This window comes from Heptranchias perlo, unplaced genomic scaffold (assembly GCF_035084215.1).
Source record: "Heptranchias perlo isolate sHepPer1 unplaced genomic scaffold, sHepPer1.hap1 HAP1_SCAFFOLD_59, whole genome shotgun sequence".
NCBI classification, from domain to species: domain Eukaryota; kingdom Metazoa; phylum Chordata; class Chondrichthyes; order Hexanchiformes; family Hexanchidae; genus Heptranchias; species Heptranchias perlo.
The window spans coordinates 1611110-1637576 of NW_027139612.1; the positions used below are offsets into that span (position 1 = coordinate 1611110).

The window sequence follows — 26467 nt, forward strand, 5'->3', positions numbered from 1 at the left end:
GGTGATCTATCCTCTGCTGTGTGATCTTTTACAATGTGTCATTAACAGTCCTTCTAACAGCCCTTCCACCTTTTAAGTGTCCTTTCCTTCAGACATGCTGAAGCCGATTTAATCTCAGGCTTTCGTTTATCAGATGATTTTTTTACTACACAGAGCAGCTGGGAAACTCCTGCAGTAAGTAATGGTCAGGGTTAGGTACACAAGGCTGAGTGACTTTCTTGTGCATCCTCCATACATCACCTTTAGAAATGTCAAAATTAAATCCAGAAGAGTGTTAACCCAGAAAAAAAAATGTCTGGCCTGCTTCATCTGCTGCTCTTCTGCTGGTCAGCACTCTCACACACTCCAGCCTGATTACACAGTTTGTTTGGTTATTTAATGCTTTCTGTGTCCTATTTCACTCCTGTCTCTACCCTCCTGTCACTTTAGATGTTTCTCTGTCTTTCATTGTGTCTGTTCTCTGTTTATATCGTTTTTCTCTATTTTCTGTCTGTTTTTCGATCTTGTTATTTCCACTTCTACTTCAATCACTTTGTAATTCTTTGTGAGTCTGTTCCTCTCTCGTTCCATCCAAGTCTGCTTGCTCTCTCACGTTATGCTTTCTTTCACTCTTCTTTCTCTCTTTATTTTTCTCTCCTGTCTTACAAACTGTCTTTATTTATCTCTCTCTCTGTCTAACTCTGTCTCTACGCCTCTTTGTTTCTATCTCTCTCTCACACACCGTCTCTCTTTTATGGAAATCTTTTTTGATGTTCTGCACTATTTAATAATTATATTTCTTTTGTCCCTGTGTCCTCTCTCGCTGTCCCCTCCTCTCTCCTTCTCTATCTCCTTCTGTCTCTCTGTCTGTCCCTCTCACTGTCTTTCTCTCTTTCTCTCTGTCTCTGTCTCACTATCGCCCTCTCTTTCTCTTTGATTCTCTCTCACTCTCTCCTTGTGTCGCTCGTGCCTCTCTCTCTCTTTCTCGCTTTCACTCCCTGTCTCTCTCTCATTCTCCAAATCACTATCTCTCTCTCTCTCACTCTCTTTCGCTGTGTGTTTGTCTATGTCTCTCTGTCACTCTTTCTCCCCTCTTTCTCTCCCTCTCTGTATCTCCCCCTGTCTCAAGCTCTCTCCCTCTCCCTCAGTCTCCATCACTCTGACTTTGTCTCCCTTGTTCCCTCTCTCACTCACTATCTCGCCCTCTCTATCCCTCCCCCTCACTCATTATCCATTTATGTGGCGTGCACCCATTCTGATCAGGCCCTTAGCAGCTACTTTGATTCCCTGCGTTGCATATTTTGCTGGACGGCCATTTATTTGAAGTCCACCTGCAATTTCGAGCAACAATACATATGTCGTCTGCAGAATAAATCCAGCCTTAAAAGTCAGATTTTCAATAAACTATAACATCAGAACCGTATTTCAGATCATTTAGTGGCTCCGTGCTGCTAATATAAAATATACTTTCCATCCCCCGGGAAATGTAGGGGATGGAGAATGAACTGGGATTTAGTTCTAGTGCTTGAAACCCTTCAGCACTTCTTATGATTTCACTAATTTAACAATTAGATTGAATGGGTATTTCACCGCGTTCTTCAGCTCCTCTCTGAATTTAGTCTGAGTCAGGACATAAATACACGTGTTTATGCAGGAACTGAGAAGCTGCAGCATTGTTGATGTCCGATGTGTGATATAATTGGGGTCAGTGTAGGAATAATAGGACCGAAGGTCTGAAATTCGCAGATAAATGTAAAATACAACCTTTGTCAGCCACAACAGTATAAAACTGCCCGATATACTGAAGAGTAAAATGATGGATTTCTTTCGGTTCTCCATCTCTGGATCACTCTGATTCTCTCCATTGCTGCGGCTCCGGAGTCCTCTGCGGACTCGACTGGACACTAAAATACGCCTGACCGTCAGAACATTGAGCAGCAAAATCAGACAGAACGGGATAAAAGGGGTTAAAATGAGGTTAAACATGTCAAATGCGGCCCATGCGGGGGAAGTACGGAAACTCGGTTTACCCACACAAAACCAGGGAACATTATCAGTTACAAATCTTGGTTCATATATAAAGTACGTGGGGACACTCTCCAAACAGCCCAGCACACTCACTGTTCCCAGAACCACAGCCGCCGTTCTCTCGGTGCAATATTTAGTTTTCAGCTTCTCACAACAAATGGCCACAAATCGATCAAAGGTGAAAGCGACTGTGAACCAAACAGACAACACCGTGACTGAAAAACTGCAGAAGTAAATAAAACTACACACGGGAGTAATGTCCAGGAATGACCGTGGGAGAAACATCGTATTAATCCTGTTCAATATCGGATCAGTGATAACGACCAGGAGATCGGCCACTGCCATTCCAACCAGATAGCGACTGATACATTTGGAGAGACCGCACTTTCCTCGGGACAGGATCACAATCGCCACCAAGTTAACTGTAAGAGAGAGAAAGGGAAGCAGAGAAATTACTGATCAGACCTGGAGCCAAAGCAGCTGTTTGAGAGGATCTGGGGTGAAATTTTCAGCTTTGTTGCTGCATCGAAGGGTGGAAAGTGATTCATTGACCTGGGCAGCGCTTTCGGGCAGAGAGATGTTTTTAAACACAATGATCAATAATGAATTGGGAGATGGAAACAGAAAGTGAATAAAGTGAGCACTGGATCCACTGGAAGGGCTAAGTGAGAGCTCAGTGCCGGTGGGAAAGGGAGAAGGAGTTTTACACACCGAGAATCCAGCGGATTAATGCCGGATTTGGGCTCCAGACGGACGAGGAAGGAGAGCGGAGGGTCAGGAAGGTGAGGGGACAGGGGGAGGTGTAGTTGGTTTGTTGTTCTGGGTTAAGTGAGCCTACAGGGGCTGGCACTAAACGGGAAAGTCAGCTGGAGACCGAGCCAGTGAGTGAGATTGGGAGGGCGACAAGTAGGAGCTGGAGGGGAGTCAGGAGCAGATGGTTTGGGAAAGCGAACAAACTGAAGCAACGGACGAGGAGACAGAGGTTTCAATGCAGTGGGAGGAGAGGCTGGGATTCACAGGGAGAGACTGCAGCAGAGTGTTGGAGGAAATCTAATCTATAGGTCTCACTAAAACAATCCAACCATTACATTCAACAGTTCATTTCTGTGGTTATTGGTGTCAGGAAATCTGTGTTGGGTGTAAAATGTGTTCAATAAATTTACTTTGTACATTCAATCGATATGTATTAATTAAATCAACCTGTTTTTTTTTATTGAACTCAGTTGAGTTTTAACGTAAAGTATCCGAATAATTCATTATGATCAATAAATTACTGATTCTATTCTTTGAGCAAATTTTAATTATGTTTAGTGTCAATGTGCAAAACAAGGAACATTCATAAAAACAGACTGAGGACCTGACAGGGATATAAACATGAGGAGCGAGTCCCAACATACAAACTCACCCAATCTGACCACATCATAATAACACCTTCAAATCACATTTTCTACATTTAATTGTACTGGAAGTTTCAGCAGTTCATTCTGATGAATTATTCACACCACAGCCTCTCGCTTTCCCTCTCAGTCGCCCTCTCTATCACTCACTCTACTCTCTTTCTCAAGTCCATTTTCATATCCGATTAAATCCTATCATCCTGTGCCTGCATTCTGTCCACCAGCCCCTTGTTCCACCGATCCTATTCTCAGTGTTAGTTTGTTAAATTGTGAAACCTCTGTGGTATAGTTTAATGTTTCAACAGATGATTCAATTCTCCATCTGTTCACCTATACTGTTAACTTCATCTACAAATCATGGAATAAACAGAATCAAATTCCTCTTCCAGACAGATCTCTCAATAATTGAGATTCCTTCACCTGTAATTATAAAGTATAGCGATAGATGGCGGGATTGTTCAATTAACAAAACGCCAAGATCACACTTATAATCTACAGATACATAGAAGGGCTCCTGATTCCAAAAGGGACAGTGCAAACTGAGACAACATAACACCAAAACATTTCATTTTACAGTGAAGTCCAGTGACAGTCAGTGAATTCATCCACAGTGAAGCAGAGAAGGAGATGTGAAAGAGTCAGCAGCAAACTCAGTTCAGTAACCAGACATCTGAAGCGGCGTCAGATACACACATAATGAAATAATATTTCATAACAGTGATAACCAATTAAAATCCCAGTTAAACTGAAGCATATTATTGTGTAGGGAATACACTGTGCTCCCTCCTTGTAACACTGATACTGTGAGATGCCTCATTATCAATCACTGAAAACACATTGATGAAAACATACTCCAGGGCAGGTTAGTTCCACACGATGAAACTATTAACAGCTCCTGATGGTCTGACATCAGCTCTTAGCCCAGAGACCTGACCCCAATATATTCAGTACAGTGATTATTCCAGGAACAATGCCGGGGCTGGATATAGAAAGGCCACTACAGATATAATGTAACACATTCAGACCGAACTTTTAGAAGTTAAGGACATACCATTGTTCAACATTACATTCAGTACAAGGAATAATTCAGTAACAATGCCAGTGTTGGACACACAAAAATCATTCCGGATATAATGCAGCTCCGACAAGACCTAAAGAGACTTAACACATTCCATCATTCAACCAATAGAACAGAACAGGCGACTGTAAAACGTGCAGGGAGAAAATATAATTTACCAAGTACAGCAACAGAGTTAACACCGATTTACACTATTAACAGCTGAGATAACGGCTTACCCGGAACTCCAAATGCTGCAAGAACAGGATAATAAATGCGCATTATCTGATACATTACTGGATATCCCATTTCTGTGAGAAGCACTGACTTCTGTCGGCCAGGAAACCACAGCTCCAGCAGGCACTCTGAGCTGATCCATTCCATCAAGCCCTGATTTATACAGGGGAGAAGTCTCCACTGACACGGTTATACTCCTGATCATTGCTATTAGTTACAATCAGTTTAACAAACATATTACCTCCGCAGCTTTGACTCCGATGTAAATAATGTGGTGGATATAACACAAACATCTCAAAGTCCAGGTCATTATCTCAATCAGACCTCTCTCAGGAATAAAGTTTAAATCTGTTCTCAGACAGCACTGATCCAATAATAATGAGTGGGCCCATTTACAGTTTTTTATTTAACTGTATTGACCATGTTCACTCCTGGTGATTCATTTTTAAATGTTACCGATTGTCCGCAGTGTGCACTGAATCCAGGGACACAGCAGACCCGTTTCACTCTGTTCCTGCAGTTTCCCAGTTAAAATATGAATTGTGAGTCTCTGACACGGGGACAGTTAAAGGGCAGGTTGAGGATTGCAGCCTCGAAATGACTGTGGGTGATATTAGGGGACGGACCCTGAACGTGTCCCATTGACATTCCTCTCTCCGCTATTTTACTGCAGATGTTTACCCGTTTATTCGACATTGGTTAACGGCTCCAGTAAAATTGGTCCCGTGTAACACCGAGCTGAGCTCATGACCCGATTTGACCTCCATCACAAAGGCCCCGTGATTCCCTCACCCGCCTCCATTCCTTCCTCAGCCCATTGCCCATTGAAACCCTCATTAATGCCTCTGTCCCTCCAGACTCCATTCCTCAAATGCAGTCCTGACCGGCCACCCAACCTCCACCTTCCATAAACGTGAGCTCATCCAAAACTGGGTAATCCGTGTCCAACCAGCACCAGGTCCTGCTCGGACTCACTGACCCTCACTGGCTCCCAGTTCCATATCGCGTACATTAAAAATTCTCATCCCTAGTGTTAGATCCTTCCATGGCCCAACCCCCACGTACCCCCATCTCCACACCTACCGACAACCCACCCGTCACCTCCTCAATCCTCGGACACTGGCGTCTTTCCTGGGGCTACCCTCACTTTTTACTCTTGGATTATAACCCGTTTTACTGCTCTCTGGGACTGATGACTGGGATGAAGATTTGGTTCCACTCATCTATCTGATCAGAGCCAGGAGAAGCTTCTCTTCCCACCCTATCACCTTTATCTCTGATGTTTCTAAAGGTTCAATCCTTGACTCCCTCCTCTTCCTCATCTGCATGCTGCCCTTTGGTGACACAGTGCACAGACACTGAGCAGCTTTCAGATGGACGCTGACAAAACCACCGCCTCTCCAATGTCTCTGTGTTGTTCGACCCACATTCTGTTTTTGATGACCCACCAGTTCCTACAGGTAAAAATTGGTACACATGATCTTTGGCCACAAAATTTCTACATCCTAGCCACGGAATCCATCCCCACCCCTGGCTTTTTGATTGGTGAGTGGCTCACCAATCACCGAAGCCCTCACTGACCTGCGTTGGATTCCAATCTCCTTAGCCTTGTAGTTTATTTTGATTCTTTCCTACACTTAAATCCATCAGGCCCTCACCCCTCCCTATCTCTGACCTCCAGTCCGACAGCCCCTCCCAAACACTCTGCTACTTCACCTCTGGCCGCTTGTGCATCCGGAGTCCATGTGCCCTATTTTGACAGCCGTGACTTCAGCCATATCCACGCTCCTGAATTCCCTTCCGAAGCCCCTGCATCTCTTTCTCACCCTTTCAGGTGTCAGGCGTGGCTCAGTGGTAGCAGTCTCACCTGTGCGTTCGAAGGCTGTGCATTGACGTCCAATTCCAGAGACTTGAACAAATAATCCAGGGGCTGACACTGCAGTACAGTCCTGAAGGAGCACTGCAGTGTCGGAGGGTCAGTACTGAGGGAGGGCTGCACTTTCGGAGTTTCACCACTGAAGGAGTGCAGTACTGTCAGAGGGTCAGTACTGAGGGAGGGCTGCACTGTCGGAGGGTCACTACTGTGGGAGCGCAATACTGTCAGGGCGTCAGTACTGAGGGAGTGGTGCACTGCTGATGGGTCAGTACTGAGGGAGCGCGGTACCATCGGAGGGTCAGTGCTGAGGGAGCACATTACTGTCGGAGAGTCAGTATTGAGGGAGTGCTGCCCTGTCGGAGGGTCAGTACTGAGGAAGTGGTGCACTGTCGGAGGGTCAGTACTAAGGGAGTGGTGCACTGTCAGAGTGACAATACTGATGGAGTGCAATAGTTTCAGAGGGTCAGTACTGAGGGAGTGCAATATTGATGGAGGGTTAATTCTGAGGGAGCGCAGGACTGTCAGAGGCGCAGTACTGAGGAAGTGCTGCACTGTCGGAGGGTCAGTACTGAGTGACTGGCATTCTGTTGGATGGTCAGTGCTGTGGGAGCACAGTACTATTGGAGGGGCAGTACTGAGGGAGTGGTGTACTGTCGGAGGTGACAACATAGGAAAAGTTAAGCTGAGGGCCCATCTGCCCTCTCAGGTAGATGTAAGAAATCCCACCGCCATATTCGAAAAAGAGCAGGGGATTTCTTTCCGGAGTCCTAGCCAATATTTATCCCTCAAACAACATTACTAAGGCAGACTTTCTGGCCATCTATCTCATTGCAGTGTGTGGGATCTTGCTGTGTGTAAATTGGCTGCCGCTTTTCCTACATTACCACAGTGACTACACTTCATAATGTCCTTCATTGACTGTTTTGGGACGTCCTGAGGCCTTGAAAGGTGCTATGTAAAGGCAAGTTCTTTCCATCTTTCAAACCTCCCATGAAACCCATCTCTTGCTCCAAACGTTTGTCATCCCTCCTACTATCTCCTTCTTTGGCCGGGGATCCATTTTTGTCCTTCAGACATCGAAATTCTACTCTTGAAAACCAATCTTATCCCCTCCGACTCTCCATTTACTTCTCCTCCTTTTAAACCCTCCTTAAACCCACTCTTTGACCAAGGTTTTCGCCAGTCTTCCTGATATCTTCTTATTCCTTTTACTTCTCAGTGAATCCCATTGGGAATGTTTATTCCGTCAAAGGCGGCCTGGGAATGCAAGTTTTATTAACTTTCATCGGAATGTGTTCATTATTTGTCAACCAAATGAGCAAAATTAATTTCTGGGATCATATTCTTGTACCAGAAAGAGATTTATATCATACACGTACGTGTTGAGATAAATTATCACTGGAAACTAGTCGTGGACACAGTTTTGTTACAACAGCATAGCTTGGTTTATGTGCAGACATCGAATTGATATCGGTTTGCACAACCGTGAGGGAAGCTTTAAGGAGTGCTCTATCTAATAGGAGACCAGCAACACTGACTAGGATGAAGATTTATTAGTTATTTGTCTTTGTACTCTTTGATTATATCCCGTTTTACTGCTCTCTGGGACTGATGACTGGGATGAAGATTTATTAGTTAGTTGTCTTTGTACTCTTTGATTATATCCCGTTTTAATGCTCTCTGCTACTGATGACAAGGATGAAGATTTTTTAGTTATTTGTCTTTTTAGCCTTTGATTATAACTCGTGTGTCTGTGTATTTGTATGGGTCTGTGTGTGTGTGTGTCTGTGTATTTGTATGGGTCTGTGTGCCTGTGTCTCTGTGTATTTGTATGGGAGTGTGTGTGTCTGTGTATTTGTATGGGTCTGTGTGTGCCTGTGTCTCTGTGTATCTGTATGGGTCTGTGTGTGTCTGTGTGTATTTGTATGGGTCTGTGTGTGCCTGTGTCTCCGTGTATTTGTATGGGTCTGTGTTTGTGTGTGTGTGTGTGTGTGTCTGTGTATTTGTATGGGTCTGTATGTGTGTGTGTGTGTGTGTGTGTGTCTGTGTATTTGTATGGGTCTGTATGTGTGTGTGTGTGTGTGTGTGTCTGTGTATTTGTATGGGTCTGTATGTGTGTGTGTGTGTGTGTGTGTGTCTGTGTATTTGTATGGGTCTGTATGTGTGTGTGTGTGTGTGTGTGTGTGTGTGTCCGGATGCTCACTTTAATTTCGTTTCCTTGTAAGGCTGATAAAGACCACACCAGTTCCTTAAAATAAACCAGTACATTAAAAAAATGCAAATTAATCTTGAACAGGTGATAAGTATTTTTCTGTGTTCGATAAAAGCTAAGTTCAAGACGGTGAAATATTAGAAAATGTACATGACAAACCTTTATGTAAAAATGTATTTCATCAATTTAAAAGTTCCATGTGAATGCGGCTAATTTATTAATGATCTTGAGATAACAACTACATTTTCGTTTAAATAAACGTTTCTTTGGAATAAAACACCACACCATTGAAATTATTAGGCATTCATTACATTGGGGATTTCTTTAAAACTTACCACATGTTTTCTTCGTCGAAAGTTGTACAGAGCAAATGATTGACTTATTAAAAACCGGGGCTCCTGAAATGTACCTTTCTCTGTAAGTTAATATTTTCTCTCATAAACAGGCGGCTGGGCGACAGGACTCGTCCTTTGCCTTCCCCTTGAACGTTAACATCTCGGTTGCAAATAATTGGTTAGAGATTAGAGAATTGGAATTTGCTAATTTACCTCGTCCTCATGCTTTAATATTGCATTTTTGATAAAGATTAGAAAGTTATTTGATAAACTTTAGTAATGAAGGAGGAGAGACAGAAAGCGATAGAGAAACAACAACAGAGCAATAAACAGGTGAAGGGAGAAACAGATATGGAGAAATAGGAAGATAAAGGTGACACTTAGATAGCTGGATGGATAGATAGAGATAGATAGATGGATGGATAGATGGATGGATAGATAGATGGATGGAACGAAAGATAGACAGATAGATAGATAGATAGATAGATAGATGGATACATTTAAAGCAGTGGAGAGACAACGATACATACGAATCGGTCGAAGGAGATTATATTGATTTTTAATAATGTGAAAATAACAATGGATATAGTTGAAAGAGATAAAGGAACATAAACTGAGTAGAAAGAGAGCACGATAGACAGATTTATAAATAGAGACAGTGTTATAGATTGGTAGAAGTAGCGATGGAGAAGTGGAGTAAGTTGGAACATTGGGGGGGGTGGGTGGGGGCGGGGAGTGGGTGCAGGAATAGCCCGTCTTTTTGTGATAGTTCAATTGAAATGTATTGAGTCAATTGAAGATCAATTAACAATGGGCAGCTACAGATTGCCCGGTACAAACTCAAATATCCCTCGCCCCAATAAAGCTATGCTGGTAATCAAACAACTCCATTCAAACCGAAACTGAACTGCAACAAATCAGCAAAGGTGACTTGAAAGGCATCTGGTGATGAGCTTCAGACCAAATGTACTGGGGATGTTGCACTGAATTCGGCCGACCATGGAAGGCCCTGCGGTGATATTACGTACCACGTGTTTCTCTGCTCCAATGTTGAGAAAAGACTCGAAATTAATTGAATACAACTGCAGTTCCTCAACGGGACTTTCTCCTGCAGTTTAATATCCTCTTAACTGATCCGCCACCTGTCAAGGTCAACCTGCTTGTCCTGTTCGGACTTTAACATTTCAGTTAATGATTAGTTTTGGGCTACTGTATTAGTTTGAGGTGTTCGATTGGTTTGAGGTGCGGTATTTGTTTGAGGAACACCATTAGTTTGAGGTGCTGTATTTGTTTGAGGAACACGATTAGTTTGAGGTGATGTATTTTTTGAGGAACACTATTAGTTTGAGGTGCTGTATTTGTTTGAGGAACACTATTAGTTTGAGGTGCTGTATTAGTTTGAGGAACGCTATTAGTTTGAGGTGCTGTATTTGTTTGAGGAACGCGATTAGTTTGAGGTGCTGTATTTGTTTGAGGAACACTATTAGTTTGAGGTGCTGTATTAGTTTGAGGAACACTATCAGTTTGAGGTGCTGGATTTGTTTGAGGAACACTATTAGTTTGAGGTGCTGGATTTGTTTGAGGAACAATATTAGTTTGAGGTACTTTATTTGTTTGAGGAACAGTATTAATTCCAGGTACAGTATTAGTTTGAGGTATTATATTAGTTTAAAGTTCTGTATCGGTTTGAGGTACTGTATTAGTTTAAGGTACTCTATTAATTTGAGATGATGTATTAGCTTGAGGTATTATATTAGTTTCAGATTCTCTATCTGTTTGAGGTACTGCATTAGCTTGAGGTACTGTTTTAGTTTCAGAAGCTCTATCAGTTTGAGGTGTTATATTAGTTTGGTTAATTGTATTGTAAGGGAAGAGTTCGTCTTTACATTGAAGTAATATTAAACTTTAGCTTTTGCTTCTTAAGTAAGGAAGTATAAATCTCTGTTGGGTGAATGAAACTACAATCATAAGACGGATTTGCTTCATTTTAAATGCATGCATATGTTTAATATAGAGACGAGAAGATTCTGAAGTCCAGAAACTCTTGGATTGTAGCTGATATCATAATACTCGTAAGTTTAATTATCCTTTTGATATAAACAATTCTCTGACAATAATAAGAAGGCCTTTAAATCATTCAGAGCTGGTGTGTATGTGTGTCAGACAGCATTGTGTGCTATTCGTCTTACCAGCTTCACAGGGAAGCAGGAGAGGTGTGACATCTGTACGATTGCTCCGTATCATTCCATACTGACCCAGCGGGAAAGGGCTGTACTGGTGAGAGATAAACACCATTCTGATTTCTGGTCAATGGGAAAGGCCATATGTTTTAACTAACAAGTTCAAAAGTTATAGTTATAATTAATGTCTAAAGCAGATCACCTGGCTGTGCGGAAGGAGCCTGTTTGCACCACAAGGCGACATCTAGTGGAGGAGTGTAGTTAGGTGATGAGGGAAGTGATACTCTGATAACACAGAAAATGCTGGAAACCCTCAGCAGGTCAGGCAGCATCTGTGGAGAGAGAAACAGAGTTAATGTTTCAGGTCAATGACCTTTCATCAGAACCAAGTTGGGCAGTTGTGTTAGGAAATAGTATGAAACACAGGAATTGTTTCACTCATGTGGGGTGATTTGGGTACTTTTCTGTCTTTGGAAGTTCAAGATCGAAAGTAAAATAAGGGTACGTCCGGGATTTGAACCCGCTACCTCTCACATATTTAGACAAACAACCCCAAAGCGAGAATCATACCCCTAGACCAACGAGGCCATTGACAAAAGCTAACGCACACAAGAGCCAGCCATCGTAAAACCCTTTTTGGTGGCTATCATTGATAAGCAATTATGAGGACAGCTTGCAAAGACTCGACTTGCATTCCCTTGAGTATAGAATATTAAGGGGTGATCTAATTGAGGTGTTGCGATTATTAAAGGATTTGACAGGGCAGATAGAGACTATTTCCTCTGGTAGGGAATCCAGAACAAGGGGCAGAACCTTACAATTGGAGCTAGGCCGTTCAGGGGTGATGTCAGGAAGCACTTCTTCACACAAAGGGGAGTGGAAATCTGGAACTCTCTTCCCCAAAAAAACTGTTGAGGCTGGGGGTCAATTGAAAATTTAAAAACTGAGATTGATAGATTTTGGGGGTAATCCGGGAGTTTAATGACTTTGACATTTTTTCTCTGTGACTTGTATAGTTTGTATCGATGAAATGTTCGTGAAAAGAGTCAGTGTAAAGAGAGTCAGCAGTTCATGTTTTCCCGAGACATTTCCTTCAGACCTGAGATCGAAAAGTTTGTCATTTCCAGAGTGTAGCGGTTATCATGTTCACCAGTTACAGGCAGAAAGTCCCCGATTTGACCTCGGAGGGAAGCATTTTTTGGGACTTGCTCCCCATAAACCTCCAGGGTCGAGTTTCATCAAGCGTGAAAGGGGTAACAAACCTTTTTTAATTTAACAGCGGCCGCACCAGATTCCTGGTATAATAAGCACTGTACATTTTGAAGCAGACTCCTAAAATACAGTATGTAAAATGGGAAGAGATAAAAGTTCATGACATGCAAAGCACAAAGTTTTATCAACGTTTTAATTGTCACTTTACAAACAAGTTAGCATTTCCTTCAGTGTGCAACAGAATGTATTAATGGTGATTAAAAAGAACAATAAGTGTCTCACAGACTTGAATTATTTTTGTGCAATGAACTATTCCCAATCACGAGGGAACACTGCATCAATCATACATCGGCCGTTCCTTCATCGTCGCTGGGGCAAAATCCTGGAACTCACTTCCTAACAGCACTGTGGGAGAACCTTCACCACACGGATGCAGCGGTTCAAGAAGGCGGCTCACCACCACCTTCTCAAGGGCAATTAGGGATGGGCAATAAATGCTGGCCCAGCCAGCGACGCCCACATCCCATGAACGAATAAAAAAATATCTCTGTGCTCATCCAGTTCTGGCCTCTTGCGCATCGCCGATTTTAATCGCTCCACCATTGGCGGCTATGCCTTCAGCTGCCTCGGCCCGAAGCTCTGGAATTCCATCCTTAAACCTCTCCGCCTCTCTCTCCGTTAACACATACCTTTAAACCTACCTCTTCGACTAAGCTTTTGGTCACCTGTCCCAATATCTCCATCTGTGGCTTAGTGTCAAGTTTTGTTTAATAACGCTCCTGTGAAGCACCTTGTGACGTTTTACGACGTTGAAGGCGCTATATAAATGCTGGTTGAGTCCTCTGGTTATCAACCCTCCTGCCAATGGAAACAGCTTCTCCCCATCCATTCTATAAAAATCCCCTCATAATTTTGAACACCTCTATTAAATCTCCCCTCAACATTTTTTTGCTCCAAGGAGAACAATCCCAGCTTCTCCAGTCTCTCCACATAACCCATCCCTGGACACGATGCAAGGTGGAGGGTTGCAACCAGGATTGCAAATTATTGCCAGTCGGGAGCTGGAAAAATCGAAAGGAACCGAAATGACAAACAGCTTTGTGAATCTGTAGATACGCTTTGGGAAACGGAATTGGAGGCGAATAAAAGACTGGCCAGACAGGCGGCCAAGATGCAGCTGAGTCGGGCATGTCCCCCTGGAACAGTTACTCTGATGTTGTGGGTGAAATTAAGAGGTCGGAGCCATTTAAAGCGCTCTCAGTTACTGCAGATCAGGGATCAAAACCTGAAATTAGCGTCAGGACGCTCAGAATACTTTTTCTTTATTTGTTCATGGGATGTGGACGTCGCTGGCGAGGCCAGAATTTATTGCCCATCTGGAATTGCCCTTGAGAAGGTGGTGGTGCTGCAGTCCGTGTGGTGAAGGTTCTCCCACAGTGCTAATTAGTAACAGACAAAGCACCGGTGGGCGCGCCGGTTGCAGGAGAGCCGGTTGGCGGTGATATCGATGCTGTGAGCGAGACCAGACCGTTCCCATGTTTCCACAAACAATGTCCCATCCTTTATTTCTGGAAAAGTAACACTGATAGTGGACAATTGCATTTCTGTGGCTGCAACATGTAACTTTGGCTCGGTGACACGCTGCTTTAGTGTATCTTGCAATAAAAAACAGCGGATGGTCTCTGTGACGCAATCGTTTAGCGCGTTCGACTATTAACTGAAAAGTTGGTGTTTCAAGCCCACCCAGGGTCGAAAATTCCACCTTTTTCTTCCCACTTTCGGATTCATTGCCTCATTCTCATCGCCCTGAAGCCGGTGCAAGGTTTTAATTCGTGATCTGCAGCAACTGGGAGCACTTCAAATGGCTCCGATCTCTTCATCTCATTTCAAGTTTTCAAATGTGCGATTTGGCTGCAAGAAAACATTCTGTGAACAATGTCATCTGAGCATGCCTGATTCGCTGTAGTTCAAACTGCGGTCGGATATCAGGCACATGAAAAAAACACAGTGAAATGTTTGTGTGGGCGCGATGCTCTGGGATTCCCTGCCTGACCATCGCCACCGATCCTTCTCTGCAGCCTTCCGAAATACAGCGCAGTAAATGTATCTCTGTGAAATGAGCTCCTGGACAGTAACACGGAAATTAGTTTGGCTGAGTGGTGATATCCCTAATACGGAGTTAGAGGCAGCAGGTTTCCGTCGTGTCGTTAACACGTTCGCCTCACACGCGAAACGTCCCCGGTTCGAAACCGGCATGAAATATTTTGAAACCTTGTCCCCATTAAAAATGATTAAATATTGAACGATTCACATTGTTGATTAAATGTGAACAAAGTCCATATCTCCCAGCCCTGTCAATGCAGTCCGCTGAGAGCAGGCGATGAATGCCAGCGTGATATTGGGGGTGAAGGCTGCTTGCAATGCTGTCTCATTCCCGATGGGATCTGGCGGAGATTTGATGAGCCCTATCCATTCAACCAATCGATGAAACGGTGTTTGAGAAACATTCAAAAAATATAATAACATCCAGGATCCTGTCTTCAGAGTGCGTGGCGCAAAGGTCTGACGCCGGATTAAATTGCTGGTGAACTTGCTTCAGCTTTCTGAAATGTACTTGTCCATCCTTCAGAGGTCACGGGAAATATGTTTTTTGCCTTTCGAAAAAAGACGCGAAAGTTAGAGACATGTTTTGTTTTCAACACGGCTGGTGAAATGGCCAGACGATCATAAATTCGGATTCGCCTTTGAAACATTTAAAGGCGACTACCTAAAAATCACTCAGTGCAAATTTAAAATCACGTTTCCTATTTATTTCGGTCTGAAAGAAATAACAATAAACGTGTCAGTCAGTGCCCGCGGTGAGACGGTGATGAACTTGTTTGCTGCGAAGTTCACCGCTGGGCTAAAGTTGACGCCGTTTAAAAGACATGAACCCACTCAATGTAAAGGATGAGCTCAAAACCAACAGGTCCCGTCAACGTCAAACACCTCCTTTCTTGTTTAATAGAGGGAGCAGAGGCGTGTCCATCATCAGACGCCAGCAACTTTAAGAAATGGAACAGATAAAGGCACAGATGCAAGTTCCAAATCTTTTCAATGCAAAATTATTTCACTTTATTTAAAGTGCCGTGAGGCTAAAAATGGTTCCCAGATGATTTGCGTTCACTCGTGACTTGTTTTCCAGTGTTGGTCCGTCAGGTTTGCAACTCAATTTGGATTGGATATTGAAGATATTTCAGGATGATTGCACAACATACCATGTGTAAAGCAACCATCTTAATAACTTCAATCATCACACACTCTACATCGACGCTGCAGAGGCCCCAGCACCAATTTCAATATTGTTTTTCTCAACTCACAGCTTTCAAAAGGGAATTGGATAAACGCTTGGATGGAAACATTTTCAGGGCTATGGGGAAACAGCAGGCGAGTGGGACTAACTGGACAGCACTTTCAGAGAGCTGGCACTGGCACGATGGGCCGAATGGCGCTATCTTATTCTATGATTCTATTAATAGATCAATTTCCGCTTTTCTCGTAGCCTCCCGAAATGGAGCGCAGTAATCGTGTCCCTGTGAAATAAGCTCCTGAACAATAATCCGGAAATTAGCGTGGCTGAGCGGTTCGAAACTCTGGTTACGTTTCTAACTGGAAATTCCCTCTCGAAGATTGATTAGTTTATCAATTATCTCCCCCCTTTCGATCTTAAATGTCTTTACATATCTTTTTGATCTCTTCTTCTAATGTCACGCCCACAATACCAGTCTCACTGGTAAATACTGAAGCAAAGTGATTATTTAATATTTCTGCCATTTTGCTGTCATTGCCTGTGAGTTTGTCGTGTGTATCCCTTAGTGGCCCTATTCCTATCCTAAACTTTCTTTGGCTGTTGATGTGTCTCGAATACTTTGCTTTCTTTGATATTCCTTTTTGCCTTTCTAATAGTTCTTTAGACTTCTTTCCCAGACTTTTCACATTCCCCTCTCTCCTTTATTGTCTAGTGTGGGCCTTTTTCTTCAGTTTCAATTTTGCCCTTGTTTCTTTATTCATCCCTGGTGTGTCATTTCTGGCTGGTTTGTTCTTGCTTTTCAGTGGGATATATTTCTCCTGGACTCTATTGATCACCGTTTTAAATGTTTCCCACTGCTGTTCTATTTCTTTGTCCAGGTCATTAATATTTCAAAATTTTCACCGTTTGAAACTTCTCAAGTCACATTTCCATCACAAAGCCAGTTGCTTTTGTGGGAGGAGCAAATCAACTTGGTCGAAAAATCAGCTGCCGCCCAATCCACAAATAAAATATTTTCACGTCTTCGTAAAAATAAGCAATGTTAGAAATGGGATTCCAACCCACGCTTCCAGACGAGACTGCGACCTGAACGCAGCGCCTTAGACCGCTCGGCCATCCTGACTACAAATTTAATGTTTCATGCTGCATCAATTCTGCACCGTTGGCCAGTGAAAGCAACATAAAAGTTTAAAATGATACTCGCCCAACGTGGGGCTCGAACCCACGACCCTGAGATTAAGAGTCTCATACTCTACCGACTGAACTAGCCGGGCTTGAGTACCCAGTACCACCTTATCTGTTATTGCAGCAAGCAGGAGAAAGACACCATTTCAAATTATTGGAAACAATTCTGAGGGACAGGATGAACTGTCACTTCGAAAGGCACGGACGAATTAAAGACAGTCAGCATGGATTTGTTATGGGGAAGTTGTGTCTGACTAACCTGATTGAATTTTTCGAGGAGGTGATAAGAAGGATGGATGAGGGTAGCGCAATTGATGTCGTCTGCATGGATTTTAGCAAGGCTTTTGAAAAGTTCCCACATGGCAGATTGGTCAAAAAAGGAAAGGACCATGGGATCCAAGGGAATGTGGCTTGTTGGATCCAAAATTAGCTCCGTGGCAGGAAGGAAAGTGTAATGGTCGACGGGTGTTTTGTGGCTGGAAGGCTGTTTCCAGTGGGGTGGCGCAGGGCTCGGTACTTGGTCCTTTGCTTTTTGTGCTCTACATTAACGATTTGGACTGAAACATAGGGGACATGATTAAGAAATTTGCGGGTGACACAAAAATAGGCCATGTGGTTGATAGCGAGGAGGAAAGCTGCAGACTGTGGGGGTTCAGGCAATTTTCTGATAACAAGGCACTCAATCCATCTCTGAACGAATTTTGAACGAATACGTGTGTTTGACCCAGCACAGGCACGATGGGCCGAATGATCTCCTCTTGTGGACTAACATAATACGATGATACTAAGTGTTATCAGTCGGAAAAGCAACACATTGCAAATAAGAGCAGAGAGAGGAAACTCGTCTAACAGCATAACAGCACGGTGAGATATTGTATTTGAGAAGGATGAGGAGGGATAGTTTATCATGGTGGTAGTCACATGGAGTATCATTTGTGACATTGGTAAGGACCATTTCATGCTGCGACTGGGGCGGAAACCGAATTGGAGATATTCAGCCCGGGCGCGGCCCCATCGTGCGCGGTGAGACGGAGGGGGGTGGGGGATGTGTCAGAGCTGGGGCTCACCGGTGGAAGCAGCATAACAGTTTAAAACGGTACTCGCCCAACGTGGGGCTCAAACCCACTACCCTGAGAGTTTTTAAAGAAAAGGTGGAGCAGCCACTGTCTGTATCTCTTGCTGTGCTTGAAAGAACACATTCTAAGTACGAGCAGAGAGAGGACACCATTCAGTTGCCCATTGCGTTAAACACGATGCCATCGGTTTCTGTAGTGTAGCGGTTATCACATTTGATAACATGCGAAAAATCCCCGGTTCGATCCCGGGCGGAAACATTAGGTTGGAACTTGGTCTCCATAAACATCCAGGCTGATTTTCTTCTCCTGCCAAAAAGGGAGACAGTGGCTGCTCCCTTATTCTTTGTAAGCTGCATCTTTTACTTCATTAAGCAGATAACTTTGAGTGAGAGAAAATTGATCCTCAGTGACGCTCATTTAAAATTTAATTCCCTTTTACTCCAAAAGGGTATATTGGCCTTGGAAGGAGCGCAGCCCAGATTTACCAGAATGTTAGCAGGGCTCGAAGGGTTAAATTATGAGGAGCGGTTACATACTTGTATTCCTGGAATATAGAAGGCTTTTTCGGATTTTGAAAGGGAGATAGACAAACCCTTTCCGCTGGTGAGGGAGTCTAAGACAATATCACAATATCACAAAAGCTGTTTTACGAGTGAAAACAGCCCAACGCATCACTGTGAGTGTCAGAGACGAGTCTCGAGGTGCCGCGTCCTGTACAGTGAATGTCAAAACTTTTAAAAGTTGCAGAAAGTGTTAGGGATTCAGATACACAAACCTTTAATGGGAATGAGATTCTGTCAGAAGTTGCAGCGTTCCCTACTTCTCTTGCCCTTTGGGAGACACCTGTTCCGGTTTAAATTTACAAACTGGATGAGTTGGTGATCACGGTACAGCAGACTCAGCGGTCCCGGGTGAGAGAGAGAGAAATCAGCCCGGGCGCGGCCACAATGTGCGCGGTGACACTGCACGGGATGTCGGGGGGAGTCAGAGCTTGGGTTCACCCCTGAAAGCAACATAAAAAGGTTAAATCAGAATCCACCCAACATGAGGCTTGAGTTTACGCCCCTCAGACTTAGAGTTTCACACTCTATCGACTGAGCTAACCGGGCATGAAAAACTCAGCCGCTCTTGTCTATCATTGCAGTAAACTCGCCCCTGGGTATGCATGTGCAGCAATCCCAACATAACGACCATATCATTGGCTGTGTTTATCTCTGTGTGTGTGTCCACCTTCAGGTTGATTTTGAACGAATACGATTGTTTGTCTTCTGTTTGTAACATCAAATAAAAGAGGGCATCAGACACTTCCCTCCCTGACACTGGGGAACCAGTGAGACAGACCTGTTATTGTCAAAACGCAAATGAAACATTAATTGCGGAATTATATGGACTCTTATCAGCGCCAGAAGTAGATTTACAGTATATACACCCCAATAAATAAATAAATAATACAGATTCATGTAAATACATTTGCAACTAACAGAGTCACTAAACCATAAATATTATTTGTACCTAATAGCAACTTTCCACGTTTTCCCTCATGCTCCAGTGGTTCGGATTCGGCGCTCTAACCGCCACGGCCCGGGTTCGATTCCCGGTCAGGGAATTTGCTCTTGCAAAAAAACACGAGCCACTTTTGCAGAATCATCGCAAATTGACGGCACAGAAGGAGGCCATTCGGCCCATCGCGTCCGGGCCGGCCGAAAATGAGCCACCCAGCCTCATCCCACTTTCCAGCAATCGGTCCGTCGTCTTGCAGGTTACACCACCTCAGGTGCAAATCCAAGTATTTAAAAAAAAAATGTAACGAGGGATTCTGCCTATACCACCCTTTCAGGCAGTGAGTTCCAGACCCCAAACACCCTCTGGGTGAAAAAATTCTCCTCAGCTCCCCTCTTATCCTTCTACCAATCACTTTAAATCTATGCCCCCTGGTTATTGACCTCCCTGCTATGGTAAATAGGTCCTTCCCATCCACTCTATCTAGGCCCTTCATAATTTTGTACACCTCAATTAAATCACTCCTCAGATTCCTCTGTTCCAAAGAAAACAACCCCATCCTCTCCAATCTTTCCTCACAGCCAAAAATCTCCAGCCCTGGCAACCTCCTCGTAAATCTCCTCTGTACCCTCTCTAGTGCAATCGCATCTTTTTTGACCAGTCTGCCAATTGGGACCTTGTCAAAAGTCTTGCTAAAATCCAAGTAGACTACATCAAAGTACTCCAGGTGTGTTCTCACCAAAGCCCTATTTAATTGCAGCAAGACTTCCTTATACTCCAACCTCCTTGCAAAAAGGCCAACATACCATTTTTCTTCCTAATAGCTTGCTGTACCTGCATGTTAACTTTCTGTGATTTGTTTACAAGTACACCCAACTCCCTCTGAATATCAACATTTATTGGAATCTCACCTTATAAAAACTATTCTGCTTTTCTATTCTTCCTACCAAAGTGGACAATTTCACATTTTCCCACCTTATACTCCTACTGCCACCTTCTTACCCAATCAATTAACCTGTCCACCTCCCTTTGCGTCCTCCTCACGGCTTACTTTCCCACCTACCTTTGTATCATCAGCAAACTTGGATACATTACACTCGGTCCCCTCATCCATGTCATTAATATAGAATGTAAACAGCAATTGCAACATAAATTGTCCGCCCAGGATCGAAAGCAGGGCCGTTCGCGTGTCAAACGAACTGGTAACCACTACAACACAAAAAACCGCTGGTGACTTATACTGGGCAGAGGGGAACTGACCAGTCATCTCTGTCTGCTCTGATTGGGACAGTTTTACCTCTCTTTAAACAACATCTCTCCTGTCCCACACTTAAATCATGGAATTGAATCATAGAATATTACAGCACAGAAGGAGGCCATTCGGCCGTGTTGCCCTGCCTACTCTTTGAAACAGCTGTCCAATTTAGTCCAAAAAACCCAGCCTTTTCCCCATAACCTTGCAAATCAGTCCTCTTCAAGTACCTGTCCAATTGCCTTTTGAAAGTTCCTATGAAAGCTGCTTCCACCACCCTTTCAGGGAGTGGCCACCAGATCGGAACAACCCTCTGTGTGAAAAAAATCTCCTCATTTCCCCTCTAGTCCTAAAAGCTCTCAATCCTTCTCCACGGATGCCTTTTTACAAACATTTCATTCATCAAAAACCACACAAGTTACACAGGAAAAAGTCTTCATTTTCAAGTAATGAACGTTCCGAAGGAGCTCCCTAATTTCCCTCCCCTAACATTATGAATCAGATCATTCTCGTCCGGATCCTTTTCCACATGAACCGGCCTCCCCCCCTCAGGAAGTAGCCATTCTGATTCTGTGACTGTGGCCAGCTTTGTTCGGGCAGTTGATTTGACAGGGACCTCACACCGCACCCTCCTCCCGTGTTTTCTTCCACATCCGCAGATTGGGGCCGGGCCTGGACTGATTTTTTTTCTCTGTCTCACCCGGGGCCGCTGAGTTTCCTGCTCAGATCACAAACCAGCTCTCCTGCACCCGATCACCAACTCACCCAGTTTGTAAATTGAAACCGGAGCAAGTCCCTCGTCAGAGGGCAAGAGATGGCGGGGAGGCAGCAACCTCTGACAAAATCTCAGGCTCATCAGAGAGGTTTGTGTCTCTGAACCCCGAATAACCTTCTGCTCCTTTTATAGTTTTGATCATTGCGCACGAGGCGGCACTGACAGAATCGTCTCTTGCACTGACAGTCAAGCAAGCAGAGGGTTCACTTGCAAAAGCAGCGTCAAAGTTTAAAACAGAATTTGCCCAACGTGGAGCTCGAACCGACGACCACAAGATTAAGAGTCTTATGCTCCACCGACTGAGCTAGCCCGGCCCACTAAAATCTCTCCATTTGGTCTGTTATTGCAGTGAGGCAGCTGCTGGCTCCCCCCGAGGGGCTGAGTTTCGAATCGGAGAAGTAGACAGCTCAGAAGCAGGCCATTCGGGCCATCGCGCCCGTGCCTTGTCCTACAAACCATGTACCAGATTCTCCTGAATTCCAAGGTGTGGAACGAAAGCGAACAACAAAAGCCCTTACATTCGACCGTGGAGGTACAGGCAATTCTCTGAGAAACCGGTTTGTCTATTTCCCGGTGTTTGCCTGTCTCTCTGGCTGTGTTTATCTCTGTGCGTGTGGAGCTGCAGGCTGATTTTGAATTAATAAGTGCGTTTGTGTATGTTTCTTGCAATAAATAAACGAGGGAATCAGACGCTTCTCTCCCTGACACTGGGGAACTTGTGAGGTAGAATCCAGACCAGGGTTCATGTTTATTGTGAAAAAGGGAATGCAATATGAATTCCCGAATTATTCAGACACCTACCGACAGTTAAGAACAAGTGTGACCCCGACGTGATTTGAACAGGCAACCTTGAATCAGACGCGCCGCTATTGCGCCTGGAGGTCGAATGGCAGGTACCTGGATGTTGATCTTGATGAAAGCTTCTCATACACCGTTTCATTTATTTCAGATTACCAAATCCCCGCCCACTCCCACCGGGTCTCAGGCAGCCTCAGAAGCAGCCTTCACCTGTCCGCGGCAGCATGACTGCAGCAAATCCAATTGCACACACCCGGCACCCAGAATCATCACATCACAGGAAAGGAACTGGACGGGCAGCATCTGAAAAAACGCTGAGACTTTCAGTGTTTGGACTTTGTTCAGGACTGCTAACGGGACGTTGTGAAAATTTAAACTATGGATGTGTATAAATGGGTGACATGCTTCTTTATAAAGTGAGTGTTTATGTTATGTGTGCCATTTATAAATTTATTTTGATTATTTTTACAACATGATATATCTTGTTATAAATACATATAATTGCATCTGTGACACTTATAAATACATGTGGGTGCAACTGTGTGGTGGTTGTCATGACATCTCTGTGTATCTGTGTTATGTATTTGTGTGTGATGAAAAATAAGACATAGATAAATAAATCTCCAGAAAACACATTTACAATATAAACACCCCAATAAATGAATAAAAAAAAGAGTTGGCACAGGCACGATGGGCCGAATGGCCTCCTTGTATGATGTTTTCATGCTGTGATTCTATGTTATGGAGGATTTTCTGATGCAGTGGATATTCGGGGCAGAGGACCAAGTGGGGATTGAGCTCGACGGCAAGTGTATACAGTTCGTTCAAAGGACTGAAGCCGATGGTTTCATTCTTCCCGTCGTTTATCAGCAGGAAATTACTCGGCCATGCAGGCGACATTTTTTGTCTTCATTCATGAGATGTGGGTGTCAATGGCAAGGTCAGCATTTATTGCCCATCCATAATTGCTCTTGAGAAGTTGCTGGTGAGCCGCCTTCGTGAACTGCACCTTTCATTGACTGTGTCATTGACATTTTCGGGATGGAGAGAAACTATTTCCGCTGGTTGTGGATTCTAGGACTCGGGGGCACAGTCTAAAAATTAGAGCCAGACCTTTCAGGAGTGAGATTAGAAAACACTTCTAAACACAAAGGATGGTCGAAGTTTGGATCACTCTTCCACAAACGGCAATTGATGCTAGCTCAATTGCTAATTTTAAATCTGAGACAGATAGCTTTTTGCCAACTGTCGGTATTAAGGGATATGGGCTAAAGGCAGGTATATGGACTTCGATCACAGATCAGCCATGATCATATCAAATGGCGGAGCAGGCTCGAGGGGCTGAATGGCCTACTCCTATTCCGATGGTGCATTTCCCCAAGTTTCTGTTCTCTCCACAGTTGTTGAATGACCGCCTTGTGCTTCCAGCATATTTTCGTTCAAAGCTCGGTTTAGGGATGAGCCGGTGGGCGTCAAAACGTGCCGTGGACGGAGACCGGGTTGGTTATTGCGGGAAGAGCAAATCAACTGGGCCGAAAAATCAACCGCAGCTCAAGCAACAAATAAAATAGGAGTCAAAAACCCAATGTCATAAGTGGGATTCGAACCCATGCCTTTAAAGAAAACTGCAACCGAAACGCAGCGCCTGAGACTGCTCGATCATCCTCACTGATAAATGGCCTTTTCACTCGCGACCCTTTCCACATTGAGACACCCCCCACCCCGGAGGAAGTTTCACTCACTCCAATGTTTGGAAAGATAAATGCTGCTCGACAGGCTCAGTGAGCGGGATGCCACCTCCCGGGTTTTCCTGAACCTATTGTACTTTTTTCCTATTTAATCACGGGAATATCCGCAATCAGGAACGAAAAAGAATTAAAAGCTGAATCACAGAGAAAGAGAAATCCATGTTAAATCTGATGACACTGCAATTAAAACTCGCTGATTGTCTAGTGGTTAGGATTCGGCGCTTTTGCCACCACGGCCGGGGTGCGATTCCCGGTCAACAAAGCAACTTTTGAACACTTTTTATATTAATCGCATTTTAGAAATAAAAACAATCATTGTTTTATTCACCATTAATTAACTGATAACGTTATTTTGCAGAATGAAAGGCGACTGAGGGAAGTTGGAAAACTTTAATAATTTCTTTTGTGCGATGAACTTTTTATCCCTTCTCATTTTACACACTGTATTTTGAAGGGCTCGGTTTAAAATGTTCAGTGCTCGTGAGACCACGAATTTGTGTTAAATTTAACAGGACCGGCTTTTTCACAGATGAAAAAAACATCTGCCCCAACATAATGTTTCCGCCCGGGATCGAAGCGGGGACTTTTCGCGTGTGAGGCGAACGTGATAATCACGACACTACGGAAACCTCTGCTTTGGTTGGCAGACAGAAATTAGAATGACGGCATTGATTCTCTTTCATAACTATTCAATTGATCGAAGTTGCACAAGTCACAAAAGAAAAATGTTCATTTCAAAGAAATTAAACTCCCAAATGTGGCCTGCCTTGTTTGGACAGGTGTGGAACCTGACATCACAGCATCAACAAAACATATTCTCAACATTTCGATTGGGAACAGGGGGAGGCCATTCAGCCCCTTGAACCTGTTCCACCCTTCAATTAGATCCGAGATAATCTGAACCGCAAATCCATTTACCCGCCTTTGCTCCCAATCCCTCGATACCCTCACCCAACAAAAATCTATCGATCTCAGTCTTGAAAGCTTCAATTGATCCCCAGCATCCTCAGTCTTTTGGGGGACAGAGTTCCAGACTTCTACTGCCCATTGTGTAAAAAAGTGCTTCCTGATTTCGAACCTGAATGGCATGGTTCTAATTTTAAGGTTCTGTCCCCCTCGTTCTTGATTCCCCAGAAGAAATGGATTCTCTCTCTCCATTCTATCGAATCATTTAAACATGTTAAACACCTCGCTCAGACCGCCCCTCAATCTTCGATACTCGAGGGAATACGAGCCGAGTCCATGCAGCCTGTCCTCATAATTTAACCTTTTCAGCCCCGGTAACATTCTGGTGAATCTGCTCTGCACCCCCTCCAAGGCCAATCTATCCTTCCTGAGGTGCAGTGTCCAAAACTGAACGCAGTTACTCCAGACGCAGTCTAACCAGAGCTTTATATAACTGGAACATAACTTCCACTTCTTTATATTTCAGTCCCCTGAGATAAAGGCTAACATTCCGTTAGTCTTTTAAATTATTTTTGGACCCTTCCGTTAGCTTTTACTGATTCATGCAAAAGAACCGTTAATTCTAGCTGCTTCTCCACAGTTCCGAGCTTCTTACCATTTGGAAAATACCCTGACCATCGGTCCAAAGTGGATTACCCCACATTGAACTCCATCTGCCATAGTTTTCCCCACTCACTTAATCTATCAATGTCCCTTTGCAACTTTACAATCGCATCCATACTACTTACTGTACCACCTAACTTAGTGTCATCAGCAAACTTGGATATACGACTCCCTGTTCCTTCATCAAAGTCATTGATAAATATGGTGACAAGCTGAGTCCCCAGTGACAGATCCCTGGGAGACACAACTGGTCACATGCTGCCAATTGGAGTATGTACCCATTATCCCTACTCTCTGTCTCCTATCTCCTAACCAAATCTCTTCCCATGTCAATACATTGCCTCAAGTTCCATGCGCTTTCATTTTTGCCAACAGTCTCTTGTGTGTAACGTTATCAAATGCCTGTCGGAATTCCACATAAATAATATCGTAGGAACATCGGAACAGGAGTAGGCCATTCAGCCCCTCGATCCTGCTCCGCGATTTGATAAGATCATGGCTGATCTGTGATCTAACTCCATAAACCTGCCTTTGGCCCATATCCCTTCATACCTTTCATTGCCAAAAAGCTATCTATCTCAGATCTAAATTTAGCAATTGAGCGAGTATCAATTGCCGTTTGTAGAAGAGAGTTCCAAACTTCTACCACCCTTTGTGTGTAGAAAAGTTTTCTAATCTTGCTCCTGAAAGGTCCGGCTCTAGTTTTTAGACAAAAAGGTGTCATTTCGCCGGACATCTTGGACAAAATGGCTGTAAGTACGG

General features: G+C 43.9%; 1 protein-coding gene and 1 non-coding gene across 2 annotated transcripts in view; both read right to left on the reverse strand.

Moving 5' to 3' along the window:
• Positions 1–26467, reverse strand: part of LOC137316332 (probable G-protein coupled receptor 139) — a 64119-nt gene that overhangs the window by 18792 nt on the left and 18860 nt on the right. The window contains exons 2-3 of the mRNA XM_067980397.1: positions 4701–4731; positions 1543–2429 (exon numbers count right to left, since the gene is read on the reverse strand). Coding sequence (XP_067836498.1) covers positions 1543–2429; positions 4701–4731 — 918 coding nt within the window. The remainder of the gene's footprint in view (positions 1–1542; positions 2430–4700; positions 4732–26467) is intronic.
• On the reverse strand, positions 17004–17076 carry trnak-cuu (transfer RNA lysine (anticodon CUU)). Its single transcript has one exon. It is a non-coding gene; the product is annotated as a tRNA-Lys (tRNA).